Source organism: Ananas comosus, linkage group 10 (assembly GCF_001540865.1).
Source record: "Ananas comosus cultivar F153 linkage group 10, ASM154086v1, whole genome shotgun sequence".
Classification (NCBI taxonomy): domain Eukaryota; kingdom Viridiplantae; phylum Streptophyta; class Magnoliopsida; order Poales; family Bromeliaceae; genus Ananas; species Ananas comosus.
The window spans coordinates 11006186-11027392 of record NC_033630.1 but is presented as its reverse complement, the minus strand read 5'-3'; the positions used below and the strand labels follow the sequence as shown (position 1 = coordinate 11027392).

The 21207-nt window shown below is 36.6% G+C and overlaps 1 protein-coding gene across 2 annotated transcripts; it reads left to right on the top strand.

Annotated features, from left to right (window-relative positions):
- Positions 516–7961, top strand: LOC109716455 (beta-glucuronosyltransferase GlcAT14A). Of its 2 annotated transcripts, XR_002217927.1 has the most exons (5): positions 516–1362; positions 4751–4826; positions 4915–5030; positions 6261–7296; positions 7511–7961. XR_002217927.1 is itself a non-coding variant. In XM_020241918.1 (4 exons), exons 1-4 carry the CDS (start codon positions 804–806, stop codon positions 6776–6778), a joined length of 1269 nt encoding a protein of 422 aa, XP_020097507.1. In that variant the 5' UTR covers positions 516–803; the 3' UTR covers positions 6779–7961. The 2 variants fall into 2 exon arrangements, 1 of the variants encoding a protein (XP_020097507.1); XM_020241918.1 differs by having other exon boundaries at positions 6261–7961.

The window sequence follows — 21207 nt, the reverse complement described above, 5'->3', positions numbered from 1 at the left end:
ACATTATTAAAAGTATTTAGAAATTAAATTTTATAATTTTTTGATATCATTTGGTTAGTGATCAAAATGTCTCAAAATTGACAATTTTAATGGTCGATGTGATACGTTTGTCACTTTAACGGTGTAAACCGTCCAAATCAGAAAAATTTTTTATAAATTTTTTTTTCACTATTTAGAGTACGATCAGTACATCTGATCTTAAATTCAAGTCATTTATCATTATTGTTTATGAGATTTTTATTTTTAATCGTTCATTTTTAAATTACTCGTTTGATAGATAAATGATGCCGAAAAATTATGAAATTTAATTTCAAAATATTTTCAATAGTGTAAATCAAATTTAACGAAATTGATCGTCAATTTGAAAGCGGCATTATTGAAAACAAATTTCATTGGAGTTTATATACCGGGTGCAGAGAATTTGATCCCTTCAATGTAGTTTCATACATTCTCGCAATACCCAAAAAAAAAAAATCCGTTTCCCCAGAGGGCCCCATTTCCCGTTTCCCAAGCCGTGTCCTCGTCCGTTTCCCTGTCTCCTCATCTCTCTCTCTCTCTCTCTCTCTCTCTCTCTCTCTCCCCGTTCCCGACGATTCCTCCCTCCTCTGAATACTCCGTACCCCTGCTCTCTCCTCCCTCTCTCACACGAAAGCGACGTAGGGAGAGAAAGAGAGAGAGAGAGAGAGAGAGAGAGACAATCCCTCTGATGCGATCGCCACAAACCCTAACCCTAACCCCCACTCCGATCCCTCGCCCATGGCTTCCTTCTCCGTCGCCGAAACCCTAGCCAGTGGCCCTCTCCGATGCCCCTCCGATCCCCTAGCGCCCGAGCCCTAGCCCTGATCCCATGCTCGTTGATCATGGCGTCCGCCGACAAGTGGCTCTTCCCCCTCGTCTCCGTCTCCTTCGTCTCCCTCCTCCTCTTCCTCTCCGCTCTCTCCGGCTTCTCCGCCTCCTACGCCCTCTTCTCCACCCAGCCCCCGCCCTCCTACGTCCGCCGCGGCGCCGCCCACCCCCCCTCCTTCGCCTACCTCCTCTCCGGCGCCCGCGGCGATTCCCGCCGCCTCCTCCGCCTCCTCCTCGCCGTGTACCACCCCAGGAACCGCTACGTCCTCCATCTCTCCGCCGACGCCCCCGACGCCGAGCGCGCCGACCTCGCCGCCACCGTTCGCCGCGCGATCCCCGCCGTCCGGGCCTTCGGGAACGTCGACGTCGTCGGGAGGCCCGCCGCCGGCACCCACATGGGCTCCTCGGGCCTCGCTGCCACGCTCCGCGCGGCCGCCGTGCTCCTGCGGCTCGACCCTGGGTGGGACTGGTTCGTCACACTCAGCGCCGCTGACTATCCCCTCGTCACGCAGGACGGTACGCCCGATTCATCCGAGTCCTATTGTTGCAAATGATTAGTAGTTCATATCTTTCTTATGTAAGTTTTAAGGGATTTTTTTTTCTGTTGTTTTGAAAGAGTCAATATATGGATTTATGTTCATGGGCAATTATCCTGATCTCCTGATCTCTTATTCCTATATTTAGTCATAGGCCGTGTGAGATATGATATAACAAATTTTCTGCTTCTTTTTGATAGCAACTGTTTGATAATTATTTAGATCTGAAGTTCTGTTTTGGTGTGTTCTATGCTTATGATGCCGGAAGTATAATCATTTGATGAGGAGGGTCAGTGAGAGTAATCTACTAATCTCGTATTCAATACATATTTGATTTTAGTTGCTTTGCCATTTCTTAGTCCTTAGCATCCTTGGGTAATATAATCGCTACTGTATTGTTGTGCCTGCAAATTTTTTTGTTTAATGACTACAACAAGAACAGATCCTTTTCCTTGTTAGCCGCACACTCTGTTTGTGCGATGTAGGCCGAATTATTGGCTATTTCAGGGCTAATTTGAGTTCTTGGTTATCATGTACTTATTTCAAGTTTGTGGATTTTACTTCATGTTAATTTGTGCATGAATTCTGCATAAGCTGCTGTTGTTTTGTTGTCCTTAAACTATATCTTCTTTTACATCTCTTATTTGACTAGGTTTAAATGCAGTCCTGGCACTTGGCAGCTGAATTAAATGGTTTTAAGCGTAATAATATATTGAGTATATCAAGTTTAGGATGACAAATAAACTTTATTAATTATTTCAAATGCTGGTCAAGGTTGATGTAACCTTGGGTGCTTGAGGGTTATAATTAAACAGAGTGTAGGGAGTGGGAGAGGAACGATATGAGACTATTGAAATTTCATTATGAAATAGTACTAGGAGCCTAGGAAATTAAGCTTCCAGGGGAAAGGAATAAAAGGAGAGTAAGCAGGACTTGATAAAGATTGATGTAGTTGCAGCAAACTAAATAATGTGTACCACATATCAATATAACAATACTATTTAATGGTTCCACAATTGCCGTTTATAGACCAACCGTACAGCTGTAAAATAATGTTTTTAAATCTGGGTTTTGTAAATCACCGTAATAGTTCTGAATTTGATCAGCAAAATAAGGTTATGGCAGGGACTTTAGATCCTGAAAAGAATAAAAAATCATACTAAAGATTCCAAATCCTGAAGTTCATAAAAGTAAGTACTTTGTCTCTTCAAAAATAGCAATGTCTCTATTGTCAGGTTGTCCATCAGATGATTAGACTCTCTTGGATCCGTCAAGAGGGGTCTCACTAGTTAGCATGTTGAACTACTTGTAGATGCGTATGCCTAACTGGTTGTGGTGGGTAAGGGAGCTGATTCTACCAGTATGAATGGGGCTACTAGCGTATCATGGATAATTTGGCAAAGTCTATTTTACCTGAGTGTAAACTTTGGGCTACTTGGAACAAATTCATTATGGATCTAATGGAGGCATGCTTATGCATGTTCAATGCTTTATGTTTGATTGATTTATTATGGATTGTCTGCTGATATTCTGAATATTTATATGTCAGGTAGGCAGATTCTGGTTTACCCTTATACATGAATAGTGAATGCAAAATCAACCTAGGGGAATTGACTATTTCATCTGCATCAAGTTACGAATCTTGATTGTTCTTTGGGTTGAAAAATATGTCTGACAAATTAAAGACATTCTACTATTTAACCTTCTAATCTCCCTTTCATTTGTTCATTTACTTGACAAATTTTCAGCATAGAATGTAGTGCATCATGGAAGACATAGCAATTATAACTTTTCCCTTGTTTGGATGATTATGGTGAAAATATGAGACATCTTAGGCTTAAGATAATTATCTACTTAGCACATTGCTTCTACTCTTATCTTATTGTTTTTATTTAGTCTTTGTTTTTATTAGCTCTTCATGCTAAGCTTTGTTGTTTAGTTATGCTAACTGATGTTTACAAACTGAAACGTCAGTCGATGGGCTAAGAAAGTCATTCCCATATACTAGTAGATTTCCTTGAATTCTTTTGTGAAGTGATGATGTTCTTTCTTCCTTTTCATTTGAACTGCGACAAATGAACTCTTACTCGTAATAGCTGATGATTTCTCTATTTATATATTTTCCGTCAGCATTTTACAAAGTTGTGATCATCCGTCAAGTAGTATGAATTTTCTTTATTTGCCAGTACTACTGTTAGTTGAACTTTCCAATTTGCTGTGTTGTTCATTATATATATATTTTTTTGTCTAGATAGATCAATTCATTATTAACTTACCAGTTGCTGGTAAGGGTCCAGTCTGTGGTACTTATGCTGGTGCTATAAAAATATAGTTGTAAGAAAAAAATATCTTCATTGTTTTAAGTACATATACCCGAAATAAAGATATATTCTTTTATTTATTATTTTAGTGCTTGTTTGGCCTTGCTTTTAGAAAAGCTTAGAGTCTGTTTCCTTCCACATAAAAGAGTCTTGGAAAAGTATTTCTCAAGTACTCAGGTTGAAGACACTGTAATTCGCATCCAGCCTGACAACTAAGTGACGCCTATTTTTTTATGAAAAGCTATATTTCAGATTTTAGGGAAGACTTACCTTTTCTTTTCCTGGTAAAAAAATAGTAGGAAAAACAGGAATTAGCACAAGAGTTGCCTGCGTATTCATTAAAGTTATTGCTTCCATTTCCTTTTCTTTGACACCAGACTTGTACGAGTGAAAACAAATTTCATTCTCATGGGCCAAATTACAGAAAACAGTCTTCCCTTGAAAAACGGTTAAAACACATTTTCAATTATTTTACTTGCAACCTAGCAAGCCCTTGATTGAGGAGCATAAGTCTATTGTTTGGCCAATAGGAAGTCCACAGCTTTCTGGCTGGAGTTGGAAAGCCCAAATGAGTTTCTGAACCGAAAGACTAAAAACTCCATTTGAACTTTGAAGCTTATGCTTCTTACTTCATTGGAAAGCTCCAGAGGGGATTTGTGCATTTTAATAGCTAAACTGCTGTAGCTAAATCTATCTTTTTGGCTTCCAGAGATAATATAATCCACGTTGTGTATTCTCCTCTTAGCTTAGCGTGTATTCTCAGCTAACCATATGCACATTGATTTTGTTGAATCTTTTTTCCATAAAGATGATGTATTTGTACTTGTCATGCTGCATTAAGTTTCTTCTCGACATAAATTTTTGATGTTCTAAGTAGTGTGCCCCTTCTTTTTTGGCAAGCTAGGGCTCTGAATAATTTGTGTTTTGTGTTGTATGCTAATCAATAGGTCAGAGATTTCTTTCAGATTCACGTTTTTATTACAGTGTACACATTTTACGGTTGTCCTGACAAAAATAAATGATCTGTTGTTATCTTTCCTTTCGCAGATTTAATTCATGTATTCTCCTCTGTGCCAAGGGATCTCAACTTCATAGATCACAGTAGCGACGTTGGTTGGAAAGAGTATGCCTATTTATCCATTTTTTTCTTCCGTCTTCTGTAGTAAGTTGCTGCCTTTATTTCCTAACTACCAGTAACTACATTGCTGCAGATTTCAGAGAGTTCAACCAATTATAGTAGATGCTGGCATCTACTTGGCGGGGAGGAATCAGTACTTCCAAGCCTCAGAGAAGCGAGCAACTCCGGATGCTTTTAAGTTCTTCACAGGCATTCCCTTTTTCCCCACCTTTCTTTTATGCTATAACTTTTGGACTGTTTAGCCTGCTTGGAGCGTAGGTTGCACGGACACAGACACGGGATATGGGGTGACTCGGCAACTTCGAAAAAAGTAGGACATGAACATGGCTGGGGCACAAATAAAATATTATTTTTAATATAATAATCTAAATTTATTTATATGATACTAGAATATTTTGAACTTGAATGATAAATAACTTTTAATTCTATACCCAACGAAGTTCGAGCTTGAACCAATCCTTTTAAGAAGAAATTTATTACCTACATCTGATGTATAAGTACATCTTATATGCCACACATCAAAAAGTTTGTTAGAATCTAATTTATTAGGCATATTCTATAATATTAAAAAAATTATATATCAGAAATTTAGATTTTGGACGATAACTTTTTATAATTTAATATAGTTCATTTTTGGAACTACTTAATGTCTAAGTAATAAATATTTTGAACTTGCAATTATTATATATGCGGCTTATAAATATTATAAATCACATGTATCAAATTAGATTTTAATTTTATAATATTAAGTATCGAATATTAGCTGTAGTTCGTATATATAGAAATGCACCAGGTGCAGGCAGTAACGTTAGAAGTAGTGAATCCTCTCCATGCTTTTTTTTTCTTTTAATTTCAGGATATCCAGCGGACGAGCATTGCTGCACATCCCGAGTGTAATGTGTGTCGGACACGGACGCAGCTTCCTTTGAGCTGCGTCCGTGTAACCTAGCTTAAAGCTTTCGTAGAAGTGCTATTTGAGTAGAGCTACTGAAATAAATACTAACAATTTTTTCATAAGGGTACTGATATTTACAGAGTTGAATTGTGGTTTGCAAAGCAACTTCACCAAACATGGTCACTGTGAGGAGGCTCAAATGAAGATTTTATTTTTTTAACAATTGCAGCTCTGTCAATATCAACCTAACACTTTGATAAACCCCATTCGTCCCTATGCCTACGTAGCTATTATTGCTGGGTTGGCTTAGGTTTTAAGCTTTAAATTGGTGCTTCTGCTATGTTTCTTAGAAATCTCGTTCCAGCTCTCTACTTTTGTTTCTTAGAAATCCTGTTGGTAAAATGGTCGTACTTCTTGGAGTAGAAAAGTCGTTTTAGAAGCCAAACCAGGGAGACTCTTATATTCAAATTCCTCTCTCTCTCTCTCTCTCTCTCTCATCACTTAGAGACTTCTCTTTTTAACAGGTTCTCCGTGGGTCATTCTAAGCAGGCGCTTTATAGAGTATTGCATTCTCGGTTGGGACAACCTTCCTCGAACCCTTCTTTTGTACTTCACGAATGTTGTTCTATCCCAAGAAGGCTATTTCCACTCAGTCATGTGCAACTCCCCAGATTTCCAAAACAAAACGGTGAACACCGATTTAAGGTATATGGTATGGGACGACCCACCTCAAATGGAGCCCCACTTCCTGAATGTAACTGATTTTGAAGGTATGGTAGAGAGTGGAGCCCCCTTTGCTAGACAATTCCGCGAAAAGGAGCCTGTGCTCGACAAAATCGACGAGAAAATACTTGGAAAACGGCGGCACAGGCCCATCCCTGGTGCTTGGTGCTCGGGAAAGAAGAGCTGGTGGAGCGATTCTTGTTCGCAGTGGAGCAATGTTAATATTGTGAGGCCGAGCCCTCAAGCTGAGAAACTAAAACAATCAATTAAGGAGCTTTTAGAAGAGCCAAAGCGTGGGCTGCACTCGTGCAAGCAATAGTATTATACTTTCGTAGGTTGATAGCCGGGAATGGAGGTGAGATTCAACGACGGCAACCACAATGATGGTGATAATTCTTTTCCATTATTTTTTCTTGTTATGTTGTGGCTTCAGAGTTAGCATGTGATTATTTGATGGTGATATCATGCGTCAGAAGCCCACTGTTGTTAGAAGCAAATAAGGTGTTTCGTTTTTTGGGGTGGGGGAGTTGCTGCCAAAGTGTTAGGGCTACTGTCAATAGCAGAAATGGAGAGAATTGATGTACTTTTCTATACAGAAAGCATGGGATAAAAGAGGGGGAAAAGAACTGTTTCTTGGCTTTTTGTTTTGCATACTTTGGTCCTGCCGTTATGAATTTCATCTAATACAGCTTTATATACAGAATCTTTTGATAGTGTTTGCTAGTCGGAAACTGCGATGGTCTATGCAGGGTTTCACGTGGATTTCCATACTGCGTCGTCGATCTATGTTAACTGGCTGAAGGCATCATTGCCAAATTCGACCTAGCGAGAGTTACTGTAAGGAAATCATCTGCCATACCACATCTGTGTTAATTGTTTGTTTTGCCCTAGCAAAAGCGGGGTTTCATGCTTTTTCTATGTCACTAGAAGCTTCTGAATTTGTCATGCTTGCTCTCCACTTTGGCTCGGGGTTAAGTGATTGTTTCGCACCTGTATCTTTCTATAAGGAGAAAAAACAAGATTTTCATGGAATTGTTTCATGGATTCGCAGTTTTGGACCTCACAGGATGAAGTGATAGTGGTTGCATGTTACTGAGGTGATGTAGGTTCGATCCAGTCGATCGGAGATCATTCGTGGCTTGCATTTGGAGCTCCAGCAACAATAGGCGGCTTGTATGATCAGTTTGTCTTATCAACTGATTATGTACCTATGGAGAAATGGTCCAATTATTGCAGTTCTATCTGCAGGTAATTCAGGTGATAGATACTTTGGTGACATGATCTGCTCAACATCCAAGCAGAATGATAGTATACTGCATTATTTTTGACGGTGCGAGGACAAACAGGATGAGTTGTAGTTGTGGAAACATGCAGTCAAGTGATCAGTTTCCCATCTGCATTTGTTTATCACATCACCTTGTTTGGATATGTGAACATTCGTTTGATGTATTTCTCCAAATTTACTCTTCTTAAGAAGCAAAAATTAATTCCCTTACTATTAATCACAGAAGTCTTATACTAGGTGAGTTATTACTGAATAACTTATTTGAATATCGAACCAGGGTAGTAGAGTAAGTTTTAGCAAATGGGAGAAATTGTTACAGACCATAAAATATTTCATTCCTGATTGTGCAACGTTGAATGAAAATTTTGCAATTGAAATCCATTTATATTTGGTCCATTTCTTAAGTTTTTCCTTAAAAAAAAAAGAATTTATTAGACTCCCAAAAATATGCCTACAGTTTGAATTTATTGGAGTCAGTTACATTTCGAAAAGCCGATTTTTTAAATTACTAGCCATGTGCCTAATTTTAGAGTAAACATTTTTGTAGTTCACAAAACCGATACAAACATAATAATTAAAATATATGAAGTAAGTTGTCATTGTCGTTATAAAGTAAAAGTGATATAGTATTTTTGTATAAACAACTTTTAAGTGAAAAAAACTTGGTTCTCACAAAACCTTGTAACAGTGGAATGATCTTTTGTTAAAATATATTTGAGTATATTTTGTCTTTTTGTATCGTAAAAACAAATTGCCCCTTTATCTTCTCGGCAGGCACTAGCAAGATTCGGGCTAAACAAATATGCTCGGATTCAACATTATGTTTGACTTTTTTTTTCTTTTTTTTTTTTTTGAAAAAATAGGTAGCATGCTATCTGTTTCATTTATTTTATTTAAATATAAACTTAACTGAAAATATGAATCAATTAGGATTCGAAATTGGGATCTCAGATACCAACCACCAAGTCTTTTGCTACTTGCGCTAGGGACAGTCGGTAACATTATGTTTGACTTACTCCTGCTTGCACCTAGCTAGAGCTTAGGTGGAGTTCAACCACTGGTGAGTTCACAAGGCAATATTACTCAATGTTATACATGTTAAATCCAATAAAATGCATTTATAAAGTATACAATTCAATTACATGAGTATTACAAATTGCAAGTGTAGAAATAAGTTACGTGATTAGTTGTAAGTTGTAAATTAATGACGGCGATGATGATCGGTTTGGGAGCTCGGTATGATCCTCTCACAGAGACTCCATTAATGGAGCAAGAAGAAGATCCAAGGTTTTGGGGTAGTAGAGAGGAAGAGTGGAAAGAGATAGAGAGAGAAAGAGAGAGAGTTGAGAGGAAGATGATGAAGTTTGAATTTTCCAAATCGTAACTGATTATGTTACATTGGTCCCTATTTATACTGGTAATTTGACGACTAAATGGTAATTTTGGAAAGAATAGGGATCAGATGAGATCCATTACAAAGTTCATGGGCTGAGTTGGGCCTTTACCACCGCCTGGGCCTGGGCCTCCTATTGAAGCGTAACGAGTCAGATCTAGGACGTTGGAAGGTAGGGGTAGTCCCGATCCATCACTGTTAATTCAATACCTAACCTGGTAGAAAATTTAGAGACCCTTAGTCTCCTTGACCTCTACGACCTCTTTATTCCTCTTCCCTTTTTCTTGCTGGGCAAGCTACCTCCTGTCTGTTCCTTCCTCCTCGGTCTTCTCGTTGTTCTCATCTAGCACCTTCCCTGGAATGCAATAGCGATGGCCGACCCCCTTCTCTTTTGAACCCATACTCATGCTGGAAGCTGTTATGGATCTAGTCTCATCTCCTTCCCCTCCAAAAGCTAAGTATCCTTTTCATCTTTTCCATTTTATTAACAGAATCCTTATCATTGTATTGTTGAGTAATAAATTTTTTTTTTAACAAGGTATTACAATACCTCCCTCTTAAGAAGATCCTTGTCCTCAAGAATCAAAGTTTGAAAATTGACTCTTAAGAGCCCAATAATCCTGCCATGTCGCAGAATCTTTGGGTAGATTACTCTATTTCACCAAGACCTCCGTAGTAGAAGAATTTCCATGCTTGACCATCTTCCTCGCCAACACCTTTTCCGGTTCTGCCAACAATTGACCATCCTGCCCGACTAAAGGCAAATTTGGCAACACCTTATCCTTGGTGGAGGGGCTCTGCTTAAGCAAAGATACGTGAAAAACAGGGTGTATTTGGGAACCCTCAGGTAACTTTAACTTGTATGCTACCGCGCCCCTATTCTTTCAATGATCTCATAGGGTCCATAGTATCTAGCGGCCAATTTCGAATTTGTCCGGGCGGCCACAGAGACTTGTCAGTATGGTTGTAACTTCAAATATACCCAGCTTCCCACGTTATACTCTTTCTCTCTTTTATGTTTATCAGCTTGCTGTTTCATCCTGTTTTGAGCCATATATAGCCGGTCCCTTAATTCCCTAGTCAATTTCTCTCTTTCCTCTGCCCAATTTTTAACTTCCTGGGTGGTATGGTCTACACCATAAAGAGCCTTGTAGGGACTCATTCCCAATGAAACATGGTAATTAGTGTTATACTACCATTCAGCTAAGGACAGATACTTGCACTATTTATTTGGATTTTGATAGCACGTACACCTTATGTCTTCAAATGACTCTTTCTGTTTGCCCATCTGTCTCAGGGTGATAGGAAGTGCTCATCTTCAGTTCAGTACCCAAGAGTCGGAACAGCTTTTTTTAGAATTGGCTAGTAAAGATCTTATCTCGATCTGATACAATATTCCGGGGACACCCATGCAACTTGTATATAGTATCCATAAAGACTTTAACTATATCCGTAGCCGTGTATGGGTGCTTCAAAGGAACAAAGTGGGCATACTTAGTCAACCTGTCAACTACCACTAAAATGGTGTCCTTATTTTCGGATTTAGGTAGTGCCTCAATAAAGTCCATACTGACGTCTTCCCATATTTGATTTGGAATTGGAAGGGGCTGCAAGAGTCCTTGGGAAGCTTGGTTATCTACCTTGTTTCGAGCACAATTATCACAATTGCGGATCAACTCCCCAATCTGTTTCTTCATTCCTCTCCAGTGGAAGTGACCTTTAATTCTCTGTAGGTATGTCTCACTCCTGAGTGTCTCCCGACAACAGAATCATGGAATGATTTAAATAATTTATTCCTTAGATCTCCAGTTTCCCCAACACAAATTCTTCTCTCGTATCTTAAATTCCTGGTGGTAGGGGTAGGGCACATGAGCCTCAGGCTGTAAAGATATCTCCTTAATGAGTTGTTCATAATGGGAGTCCCCTTTATAGCTATCTTGCAAGTCTGAAATCCATGCATGTGCAATGGTTGTGATTGATAATGCCGCCCCTACATCAGTTTTCCTTCTTGATAGGTCATCCGCAGCTAAATTCTCCTTCCCCTTCCTGTAATAGTTGAATCCCATAAGTTTCAGCATACCTTTCTGTTGCATAGGAATTACTATCTTCTGTTCTAAAAGATGTTTAAGACTTTCATGATCAGTTTTGATAATAAAACTTTCAGTTATTAGATAATGTCTCTATTTTTGTGTTGCAATCAAAATAGTCAGAAATTCTTTCTCATAAGTGGATAGCCCTAAATTTTTTCATTTAATAGCTTTACTGAGGAAAGCTATTGGCCTTCCTTCCTGGAAAAGTATAGCTCCTATGCCAACCCCACATGCATCCATTTTCAGGGTAAAGGGTTTACTGAAATCAGGCATTACTAAAACATGAGCTGCAGTCATAGTTTTCTGTAAAGATTCAAAAGCTTGTTGTGCTTCCTTGGACCACTGAAATTGGTCTTTTTTGAGTAGCCAAGTTAGGGGTCTACTAATAGCCCCCTAATTTCTGATGAATTTTTTATAATACCCCGTTAATCCCAAGAATCCACGCACCCCTTTTACTGATTGAGGAACTGGCCAATGTATCATTGCTTTGATCTTGATCGGATCTGTAGCCACACTATTTTCAGAAATAATGTGACCCGGATATTGTACTTGATTCTGTCCAAATGTGCATTCACTTTTTTTTGCATACAATTTGTTCTTCCTTAACTCCTCCAGCACTACTGTCATGTGTGCCACATGTTCTTTCACTGACTTACTATATACTAATATGTCATCGAAAATTACCAACACAAATTTTCTTAGGTAAAGATCAAAAACCATGTTCATAATAGATTGAAAAGTGGCAAGAGCATTTGTAAGACCAAAAGGCATTACCTTAAATTTATAGTGCCCATGATGNGATTGAGGAACTGGCCAATGTATCATTGCTTTGATCTTGATCGGATCTGTAGCCACACTATTTTCAGAAATAATGTGACCCGGATATTGTACTTGATTCTGTCCAAATGTGCATTCACTTTTTTTTGCATACAATTTGTTCTTCCTTAACTCCTCCAGCACTACTGTCATGTGTGCCACATGTTCTTTCACTGACTTACTATATACTAATATGTCATCGAAAATTACCAACACAAATTTTCTTAGGTAAAGATCAAAAACCATGTTCATAATAGATTGAAAAGTGGCAAGAGCATTTGTAAGACCAAAAGGCATTACCTTAAATTTATAGTGCCCATGATGTGTTCGAAAGGCTGTTTTTGGTATGTCCTCTGCATGTACCCTGATCTGAATGATGGTAGCCCAATCTCAAATCCATATTAGAAAATAACTTGGAGCCACCTAACTTATCTAGTAAGTCATCGATGATAGGAATAAGAAACTTATCTTTGATGGTGAATTTGTTCAACTGTCTATAGTCAATGCACATTCTCCAGCTACCATCCTTCTTCTTCACTGGTAATACCGGAGAAGCAAACGGACTACTACTAGGTTGAATGAAGGAGGACGATAGCATTTCTTCAATTTGTTTCTCAATCTCCATATAACCAGATAGAACTCGTTATGGTGACAGAATTCTGTTGAAAATCAAAAACAACCAAGCAAACGGACTACTACTAGGTTGAATGAAGGAGGACGATAGCATTTCTTTAATTTGTTTCTCAATCTCCATATAACCAGATAGAACTTGTTATGGTGATAGAATTCTGTTGGAAATCAAAAACAACCTTTCCATATTACCAGTGAAGAAGAAGGATGGTAGCTGGAGGATGTGCATTGACTATAGACAGTTGAACAAATTCACCATGAAAGATAAGTTTCCTATTCCTATCATCGATGACTTACAATATGAGTTAGGTGGCTCCAAGTTATTTTCTAAGCTGGATTTGAGATCGGGCTACCATCATTCAGATCAGGGTACATGCAGAGGATATATCAAAAACAGCCTTTTGAAGACATCATGGGCACTATGAATTTAAGGTAATGCCTTTTGGTCTTACAAATGCTCCTGCCACTTTTCAATCTATTATGAACATGGTTTTTTATCCTTACCTAAGAAAATTTGTGTCGGTAATTTTCGATGACATATTAGTATATAGTAAGTCAGTAGAAGAAAATGTGGCACACCTAACAGTGGTGTCGGATGAGTTAAGGAAGAATAAACTGTATGCAAAAAAAAAAAGTAAATGTACAGTTGGGCAGAATCAAGTAGAATATCTGGGTCACATTATTTCTGAAAATAGTATGGCTACAAATCCGGCCAAGATCGAAGCAATGATACATTGTCCAGTTCCTCAATCAGTAAAAAGGGTGCGTGGGTTCTTGGGATTAACGGGGTATTATAGGAAATTCATCATGAATTATGGGGCTATCAGTAGACTCCTAACTGAGCTACTCAAAAAAGACCAATTTCAGTGGTTCAAGGAGGCACAACAAGCTTTTGAATCTTTATAGAAAGCTATAATTGCAGCTCCTATTTTAGCAATGCCTGATTTCAGTAAACCCTTTACCCTGAAAGTGGATGCATGTGGGGTTGGAATAGGAGCTATACTTTCTCAAGAAGGAAGACCAATAGCTTTCCTCAGTAAAGCTATTAAAGAAAAAAATTTAGGGCTATTCACTTATGAGAAAGAATTTCTTGCTATTTTGATTGCAACACAGAAATAGAGACATTATCTAATGACTGAAAGTTTTATTGTCAAAACTGATAATGAAAGTCTTAAACATCTTTTAGAACAGAAGATAGTAACTCCTATGCAACAGAAAGGTATGCTGAAACTTATAGGATTCAACTATATTATAGCCTATAGGAAGGGGAAGGAGAATTTAGCTGCGGATGCCCTATCAAGAAGAAAAACTAATGCAGCCTACATGAATGATTCAACTCCTATGCAGTAGAAAGGTAGACTAAAACTTATGAGATTCAACTATATTATAGCCTACATGAAGGGGAAGGAGAATTTAACTGCAGATGCCCTGTCAATCACAACCATTGCACCAACATGGATTTTAGACTTGCAAGATAGCTATAAAGGGGACTCCCACTATGAACAACTTATTAAGGAGATATCTTTACAGCCTGAGGCCCATGTGCCCTACTTCTACCACCAGGGAATCTTAAGGAAGAATTTGTGTTGGAGAAACTCGAGATCTAAGGAATAAATTACTTAAATCATTCCATGATTCTGTTGTCGGGGTACACTCAGGAGTAAGACATACCTACCAGAGAATTAAAGATCACTTCTACTGGAGAGGCATGAAGAAACAAATTGAGGAGTTGATCCGCAATTGCGATAATTGTGCTCGAAACAAGGTAGATAATCAAGCTTCCCAAGGACTCTTGCAACCCTTTCCAATTCCAAATCAAATATGGGAAGACATCAGTATGGACTTTGTTGAGGCACTACCTAAATCCGAAGGTAAAGACACAATTTTAGTGGTAGTTGATAGGTTGACTAGTATGCCCACTTAGTTCCTTTGAAGCACCCATACACGACTACGGATATGGCTAAAGTCTTTATGGATACTATATACAAGTTGCATGGGTGTCCCTGGAGTATTGTATCGGATTGAGATAAGATCTTTACTAGCCAATTCTAGAAATAGTTGTTCTGACTCTTAGGTACTGAACTAAAGATGAGCACTTCCTATCACCCCAAGACAGATGGGCAAACAGAAAGAGTCAACAGATGTTTGGAGACATACTTAAGGTGTATGTGCTATCAAAATCCAAATAAATGGTGCAAGTATATGTTCTTAACTGAATGGTGGTATAACACTAACTACCATGTTTCATTGGGAATGACTCCCTACAAGGCTCTTTATGGTATAGACCCCCCTAATACTATATTGGTTGCGGTGAGAACAAATACCACCCAGGAAGTTAAAAATTGGGCAGAGGAAAGAGAGAAATTGACTAGGGAATTAAGGGACCGGCTATATATGGTTCAGAACAGGATGAAACAGCAAGCTGATAAACATAAAAGAGAGAAAGAGTATAACGTGGGAAGCTGGGTATATTTGAAGTTACAACCGTACTGACAAGTCTTTGTGGCTGCCCGGACAAATCCTAAATTGGTCGCTAGATACTACACCCTATGAAATCATTGAAAGAATAGGAGCGGTAGCATAGAAGTTAAGGTTACCTGAGGGTTCCCAAATACACCATGTTTTTCACGTATCTTTGCTTAAGCAGAGTCTCTCTAGCAAGGATTCTGCAACATGGCAGGATTACTAGGCTCTTAAGAGTCAATTTCCAAGCTTTGATCCTTGAGGACAAGGATCTTCTGGAGAGGGAGGTATTGTAATACCTGTTAAAAAAAAAATATTATTACTCAACAATATAGTGATAAGGATTTTGCTAATAAAATGGGAAAAATGAGAAGGATACTTAGCTTCTGGAGGGAAAGGAGACGAGACCAGATCCATAACAGCTTCCAGCATGAGTATAGGTTCAAAAGAGAAGGGGGTCGGCCATCGCTATTGCATTCCAGGGAAGGTGCTAGATGAGAATAGCGAGAAGACCGAGGAGGAAGGAACAGACAGGAGGTAGCTTGCCCAGCAAGAAAAAGGGAAGAGGAATAAAGAGGACGTAGAGGTCAAGGAGACTAAGGGTCTCTAAATTTTCTACCAGGTTGGGTATTGAATTAACAGTGACGGATCGGGACTACCCCTACCTTCCAACGTCCTAGATCTGACCCGTTACGCTTCAATAGGAGGCCCAGGCCCAGGCGGTGGTAAAGGCCCAACTCAGCCCATGAACTTTGTAATGGATCTCATCTGATCCCTATTCTTTCCAAAATTACCATTTAGTCGTCAAATTACCAGTATAAATAGGGACCAATGTAACATAATCAGTTACTATTTGGAAAATTCAAACTTCATCATCTTCCTCTCAACTCTCTCTCTTTCTCTCTCTATCTCTTTCCACTCTTCCTCTCTACTACCCCAAAACCTTGGATCTTCTTCTTGCTCCATTAATGGAGTCTCTGTGAGAGGATCATACCGAGCTCCCAAACCGATCATCATCGCTGCTATCCGAGCCTAAGCAAATCCTCATCACAGGCGGTTGCGGCTCTGATCGGGCCCTTTTGATATTCTGAAATTGCTGAAGCATCACAGTATTACAAATTGCAAGTATAGAAATAAGTTACGTGATTAGTTGTAAGTTGTAAATTAATGACGATCTTTTGTTTTGTAAATTTTGCAGTTGTTTTATTTTTGTTTCGCAAACTAGCCAAAATGCCAAGTAATTAACTCTCGTAATAATCTATCCTCCGAAAAATATGAGGATTCATTAATCGTCTGGGACTTAATTTACCTGTAGCTACTAAAATGTCACCTGTTAGTAGGGGTGTAAACGAGCCGAACACGAGCGAGCTGGGGTCGGCTCGTGTTCGGCTCGTTTATTAAACGAGCCGAACATGAGCTGGCTCGTTAAAGAGTATCGAGCCGAAAAAATCCAGCTCGTATTCGGCTCGTTTATTAACGAGCCGAACACGAGCTGGCTCACAAGCTGGCCACACGAACAATAAATTAAAAAAAATTAAATAAAATATATATAAAAATAAATTTATAAAATCTTATCCATTAGCTTTGATTTAATAGTTAAAACTTTTATATATAAATGAGTCTTTTTATAATTAAGCTCGCCATATATATTTTATTTTGCTAAAAATTAAATAATAAAAATATTATATTATATATAATATTTATTTTATATAAAATTATAATTAAATAAATTATATAATATAAAATATATGTATTCGAGCTGTTATCGAGTCGAACACGAGCGAGCTGACCCAGCTCATGTTCGGCTCGTTTATTAAACGAGCTGAAAAATCCAGGCTCGTGTTCGGCTCGTTTACTAAACGAGCGAGCTAATTCGAGCTCATTTCGAGCCGAACATGAGCTGGCTCGCGAACAGCGAGCTGGATTGCCACCCCTACCTGTTAGATTCCACCATCACAATACTTACACAATACGTGATTGCTAAATTTGAAGAATTTATAGGAAGAGATAGTCTTGAAGAACTGAAAGAATGTTAAAAACTTCTATTTTACAACCGTGATGAAACTATAATTAAGAAACATATTCTTTTAATCTTTATCTAGTTCATAATATATATACTAATTACATTGGTGGCGGACAACTAACCAACACACCTTAATGTAGTAATATGTATGAAATATCATGTACAATGTCAACAGCAGCTTTTGTCCAGTCATACAAAGTTGTGATACAAATTATTATCTCTAAATCTACTGAATTCCACCAGTATTCTACCAAACTTAGGTAATAAATTATCATTAACTATTTATTGACCTTACTGTCTATTCTTAAGTTGCATTCTTCTAATTATCATCAATTTCTACACTGTTATTTCGACAAATTACTTTTCATCATGAAAATTTGATTATGAAATATCTATTACGGATTAAACTAACTACAGGAAGAACCATCATATGAAGTTTATTGAGTTTTCAAATTTTAGTAATTATATGCTTACAATATAGGCGTAGTTTGCAACGCATGTATAATAGGATTGCATATTTCATCTAAAATGAAGATAATGAGAACTGCACATCATAGTTTGGTACCATAAATTTATAAATAGAAAATAAATATCTTTTAGCACGTTCATTGCTATTAACTTGCCTAGTTATCGAAGAGCATAAATAAAGTTTTAAAAAGTTATACTTTTAAGCTAATTGTGTAACATACTTTTAGATAATAAAAGTCTGGCTACTATACTCTTATTAGTATAGTTTTTTTTTGTACTCACAAGTTTTCGACCGTTAGATCTATTCCCTAGACCATTTTCATCCGTTAGATTATCTTATTCAACCAACCACCAACTTAATCCTAAGAAATCACTATCATCTTTATCAGTGACCCCTATCATTCTAACCGCACATCCCTTCATTCAATGGCCGAAAACTTATGATTATAAAGAGTATAGTAGCCCTATTCTAGATAATAATTACTTTTTGTAATTGGAATTATTCACAATAATTCAATAATGTGAGAAGTTAATATAGATTTACCAATTATCCATTCACAAATATCGAAAAAGACATTTAAACCATATTTTGAAGTGACCAAAATTTTGGTATGAATATTTTGATAAAAATTTGCTAATATTGTTTACTTATTTTGACAATGCAAATATTTCTCCATCTCTCTTTTAATATAGACAATTTTGATTTCCAAACTACAAAGGAACTATTAGCTATAATGGCTTTATAGGAATTTGAATAGCTAATAGTTATAATGAAAAAAATTATATCATGTTAAACATGTATGTACTTTAAGAAGACTTTGCCTAAAAATAATTTATTGAAATGAAATATTCATTTGTCCTTCATTAAGTACACATGATGAAGGTTTGGTAAGCTAAGATGTGAAAAATAATGTTTATATATATTTGTCCAATTCACTCATCATATTCCACGGATTTTGAAAATCCATATTCAAATTTGAATTCAGCAAAAAAATTGAAACCCGAATTTGAATCTAAAAATCCGAACCCGAAATAATTATTTATCTTTACTGTATTTCAACACATCTATATCTATATCTTCTATTTTTATTTATTTATTCATTATTCCTCATAAACTTTGCCATATGGCAAAGTCTCCTTCATCCTTACCTTCATCTCCCATTCTTGCCTTCTTGCTAATTCCTAATGATCGAATTTATTATCTTTTATATCCGCATGATATTTCGTCTTCCCACGTGTCCATTTCTCAATTAATATGTTCACATTCATTGTCATTTAAACAAATAAATATTATAAAAAATAAATAAAATAAGATATGTATTACCGTGATTAAAGAGGAACTCGACGCTGACAATGGCGGCGAATGAGAAGTGGAGATCAAGATTCGCCTTTCCGATATCAGCAACACAATTAAGGTGTATATGGAGTAGTGTTCTATTGCTGTTTTTTTTATTATTATTGCGTGTAATTTATTTGCTAAAATTATAAATTTTGCTAAATCCGTTCTATATCTTTTATTCGTATTTGTTGATTTCTCATGACAAGTGAAAAAATTTTAAAATATTTTAGTTTGTCAATCTTCTGTCTCTTACAGTATCAGCCCGCCGCAATGCGCGGGTAACTCCACTAGTATTACATTAAATCTAAATTTTTAAAATACAAATACAAATATAACATCAAACATTCACATATATTTATATAATGTTAATTAATTTAGGTTCAGATCTAGTTCGGTTTCTGGTCGGATATAGAAAAAATCAAAATCTATACTTGAATTCAAATCCATTAGATTTTGATTTTTTAGACTTGTATCCGATACTATATCCATTTAGTATCGAATATATCTACCCCGTTTAGATTTGGATTCGAATAAAATTTTGGATATTCGTACCTACTGGCATTCCTAACCCGTGTAGTGACTGGTTCGCAGCCCGCTGGCATGGTATGGCCCATGTTGGATGTGCCATTTGGGCCAGCACAACCCAATAACTTTTTTTAAACTCTTACTTTAAACTTTTTTCTTTTTACCTAAAAAATAATTTAAATTGTTTAAATTTTAAATGATTTTGTTAAAAATTTATCTAGAACTTGTATTTTTACTAAATGAATGTGCATATATAATTCACAAAACTAAAATTAAGAAATTTAATTTGGTGTGGACTTTGGGATGAGTTTGTGGAAAGATGGATATAGAGATATTAGGGCTTTCAACGAGTCAAACATGAGCTAGAAAAGGCCACTTCTGAATTGACTTAAAAATAGTTTGAGCCCGCTCTTGTTTGATTCAAAATAAAAATGAGCTGAAAAATTCAGCTTATTTTTGGCTGTTACATTAATTCTAGGCCCCGCTCAAATTAAACTTAAATAAAATATAAATACTAGTTATAATTAATATTACAGCTTAGTTTATTATTATTGATGCTTTATTTTGTTCTTAGCATTACTAATTAGTATCTATCTATATAAATATAAGAATCCTCAGTTTGCTTAAGAGATGTGGCACAGAAGGGGAGCGGGGCGAGCGCGGGCGCAGCCGTGAACAAGCGGGCACGAGCCCAGGGGCGGAGGCATGAGGCGCCTTAATTTTTCCTTCAATTTTTCCTCTCTTTATATATGGAGAAAAAATTTAAAATCTTTTTTAAGTCCAATTTTATTTTTTATTTATTATTATAAAAATTTAAAATATATAAATAATTTTTTAATAGTTTAAACTATTTGTATTAAATATAAATGTTTATTTTATAATATTTGGCATTTAGATATAGATTATAGATTAAAAAGAAAAAGAAATATTGATGGAGTTTAAGTTAATTTTATATTTTATGAAATTTAATTTTGAGATCGTATAAAATATACTAATTAAATCTGTAGAGCTAAGTGATGCATTTATATTTTTAATTTTTTAGCTAAAAAAGTTATTTATAGAACAATTTTTAAAACTATTAAATTTGATTCATTTTTAAATAAAATTGTTGAAATAATATAATTATTGACTACCTATCCTGTGATTTTATTTTTCTCTTTTTGTTATCTCCTCCACTAATTTTTTTATTAAATCAGTGATAAAGTTAAAATTAAAGGGTATTAAAGTAAATATTTGATAAACTATAGATTGAGCATATGAAATTTTTTGTATATAATTTAATGAAAATTTACCTACGGAACTAATAAAAAGAAAAAAATAAAATTACAGTGTACTAAATTTATATATTTTAAATAATAAAATACTAAAGTAAAAAAATGCAAAAATACTGAGATGACATTTAAAGTTTACTCAAAAAAAAAAAAAAAAATCTAAACTTAGCTGTNNNNCCAAAAAAAAAAAAATCCGCACAGCAGACTGCCGCCCGCTCTTACCCCCAGCCAAGAAATTGAAAAATATTTAGCGCGGGAAAACCATTTGCAACCCGCCCGCCATCTCCACCCATTTGTTTTTTTTGAAAAAAAAAAAATCAATATTGTAAGCCACCCTACACGGCTGTCTTCCCCTCCCCCCCTCTTCCTCTTCTCCCTCCGCTCTCTTCGCTTCTCTCTCTCTCCATTAACAAAAATTTTAAAAAAATAAAAAATAAATAAAAAA

Coding starts and splice junctions, on each gene's coding strand:
- LOC109716455 (XM_020241918.1), top strand. CDS start 804: ATGCCCCTCCGATCCCCTAGCGCCCGAGCCCTAGCCCTGATCCCATGC. Junction 1,363..4,750: donor TCCCCTCGTCACGCAGGACG/GTACGCCCGATT, acceptor TTCCTTTCGCAG/ATTTAATTCATGTATTCTCC. Junction 4,827..4,914: donor AGCGACGTTGGTTGGAAAGA/GTATGCCTATTT, acceptor ACATTGCTGCAG/ATTTCAGAGAGTTCAACCAA.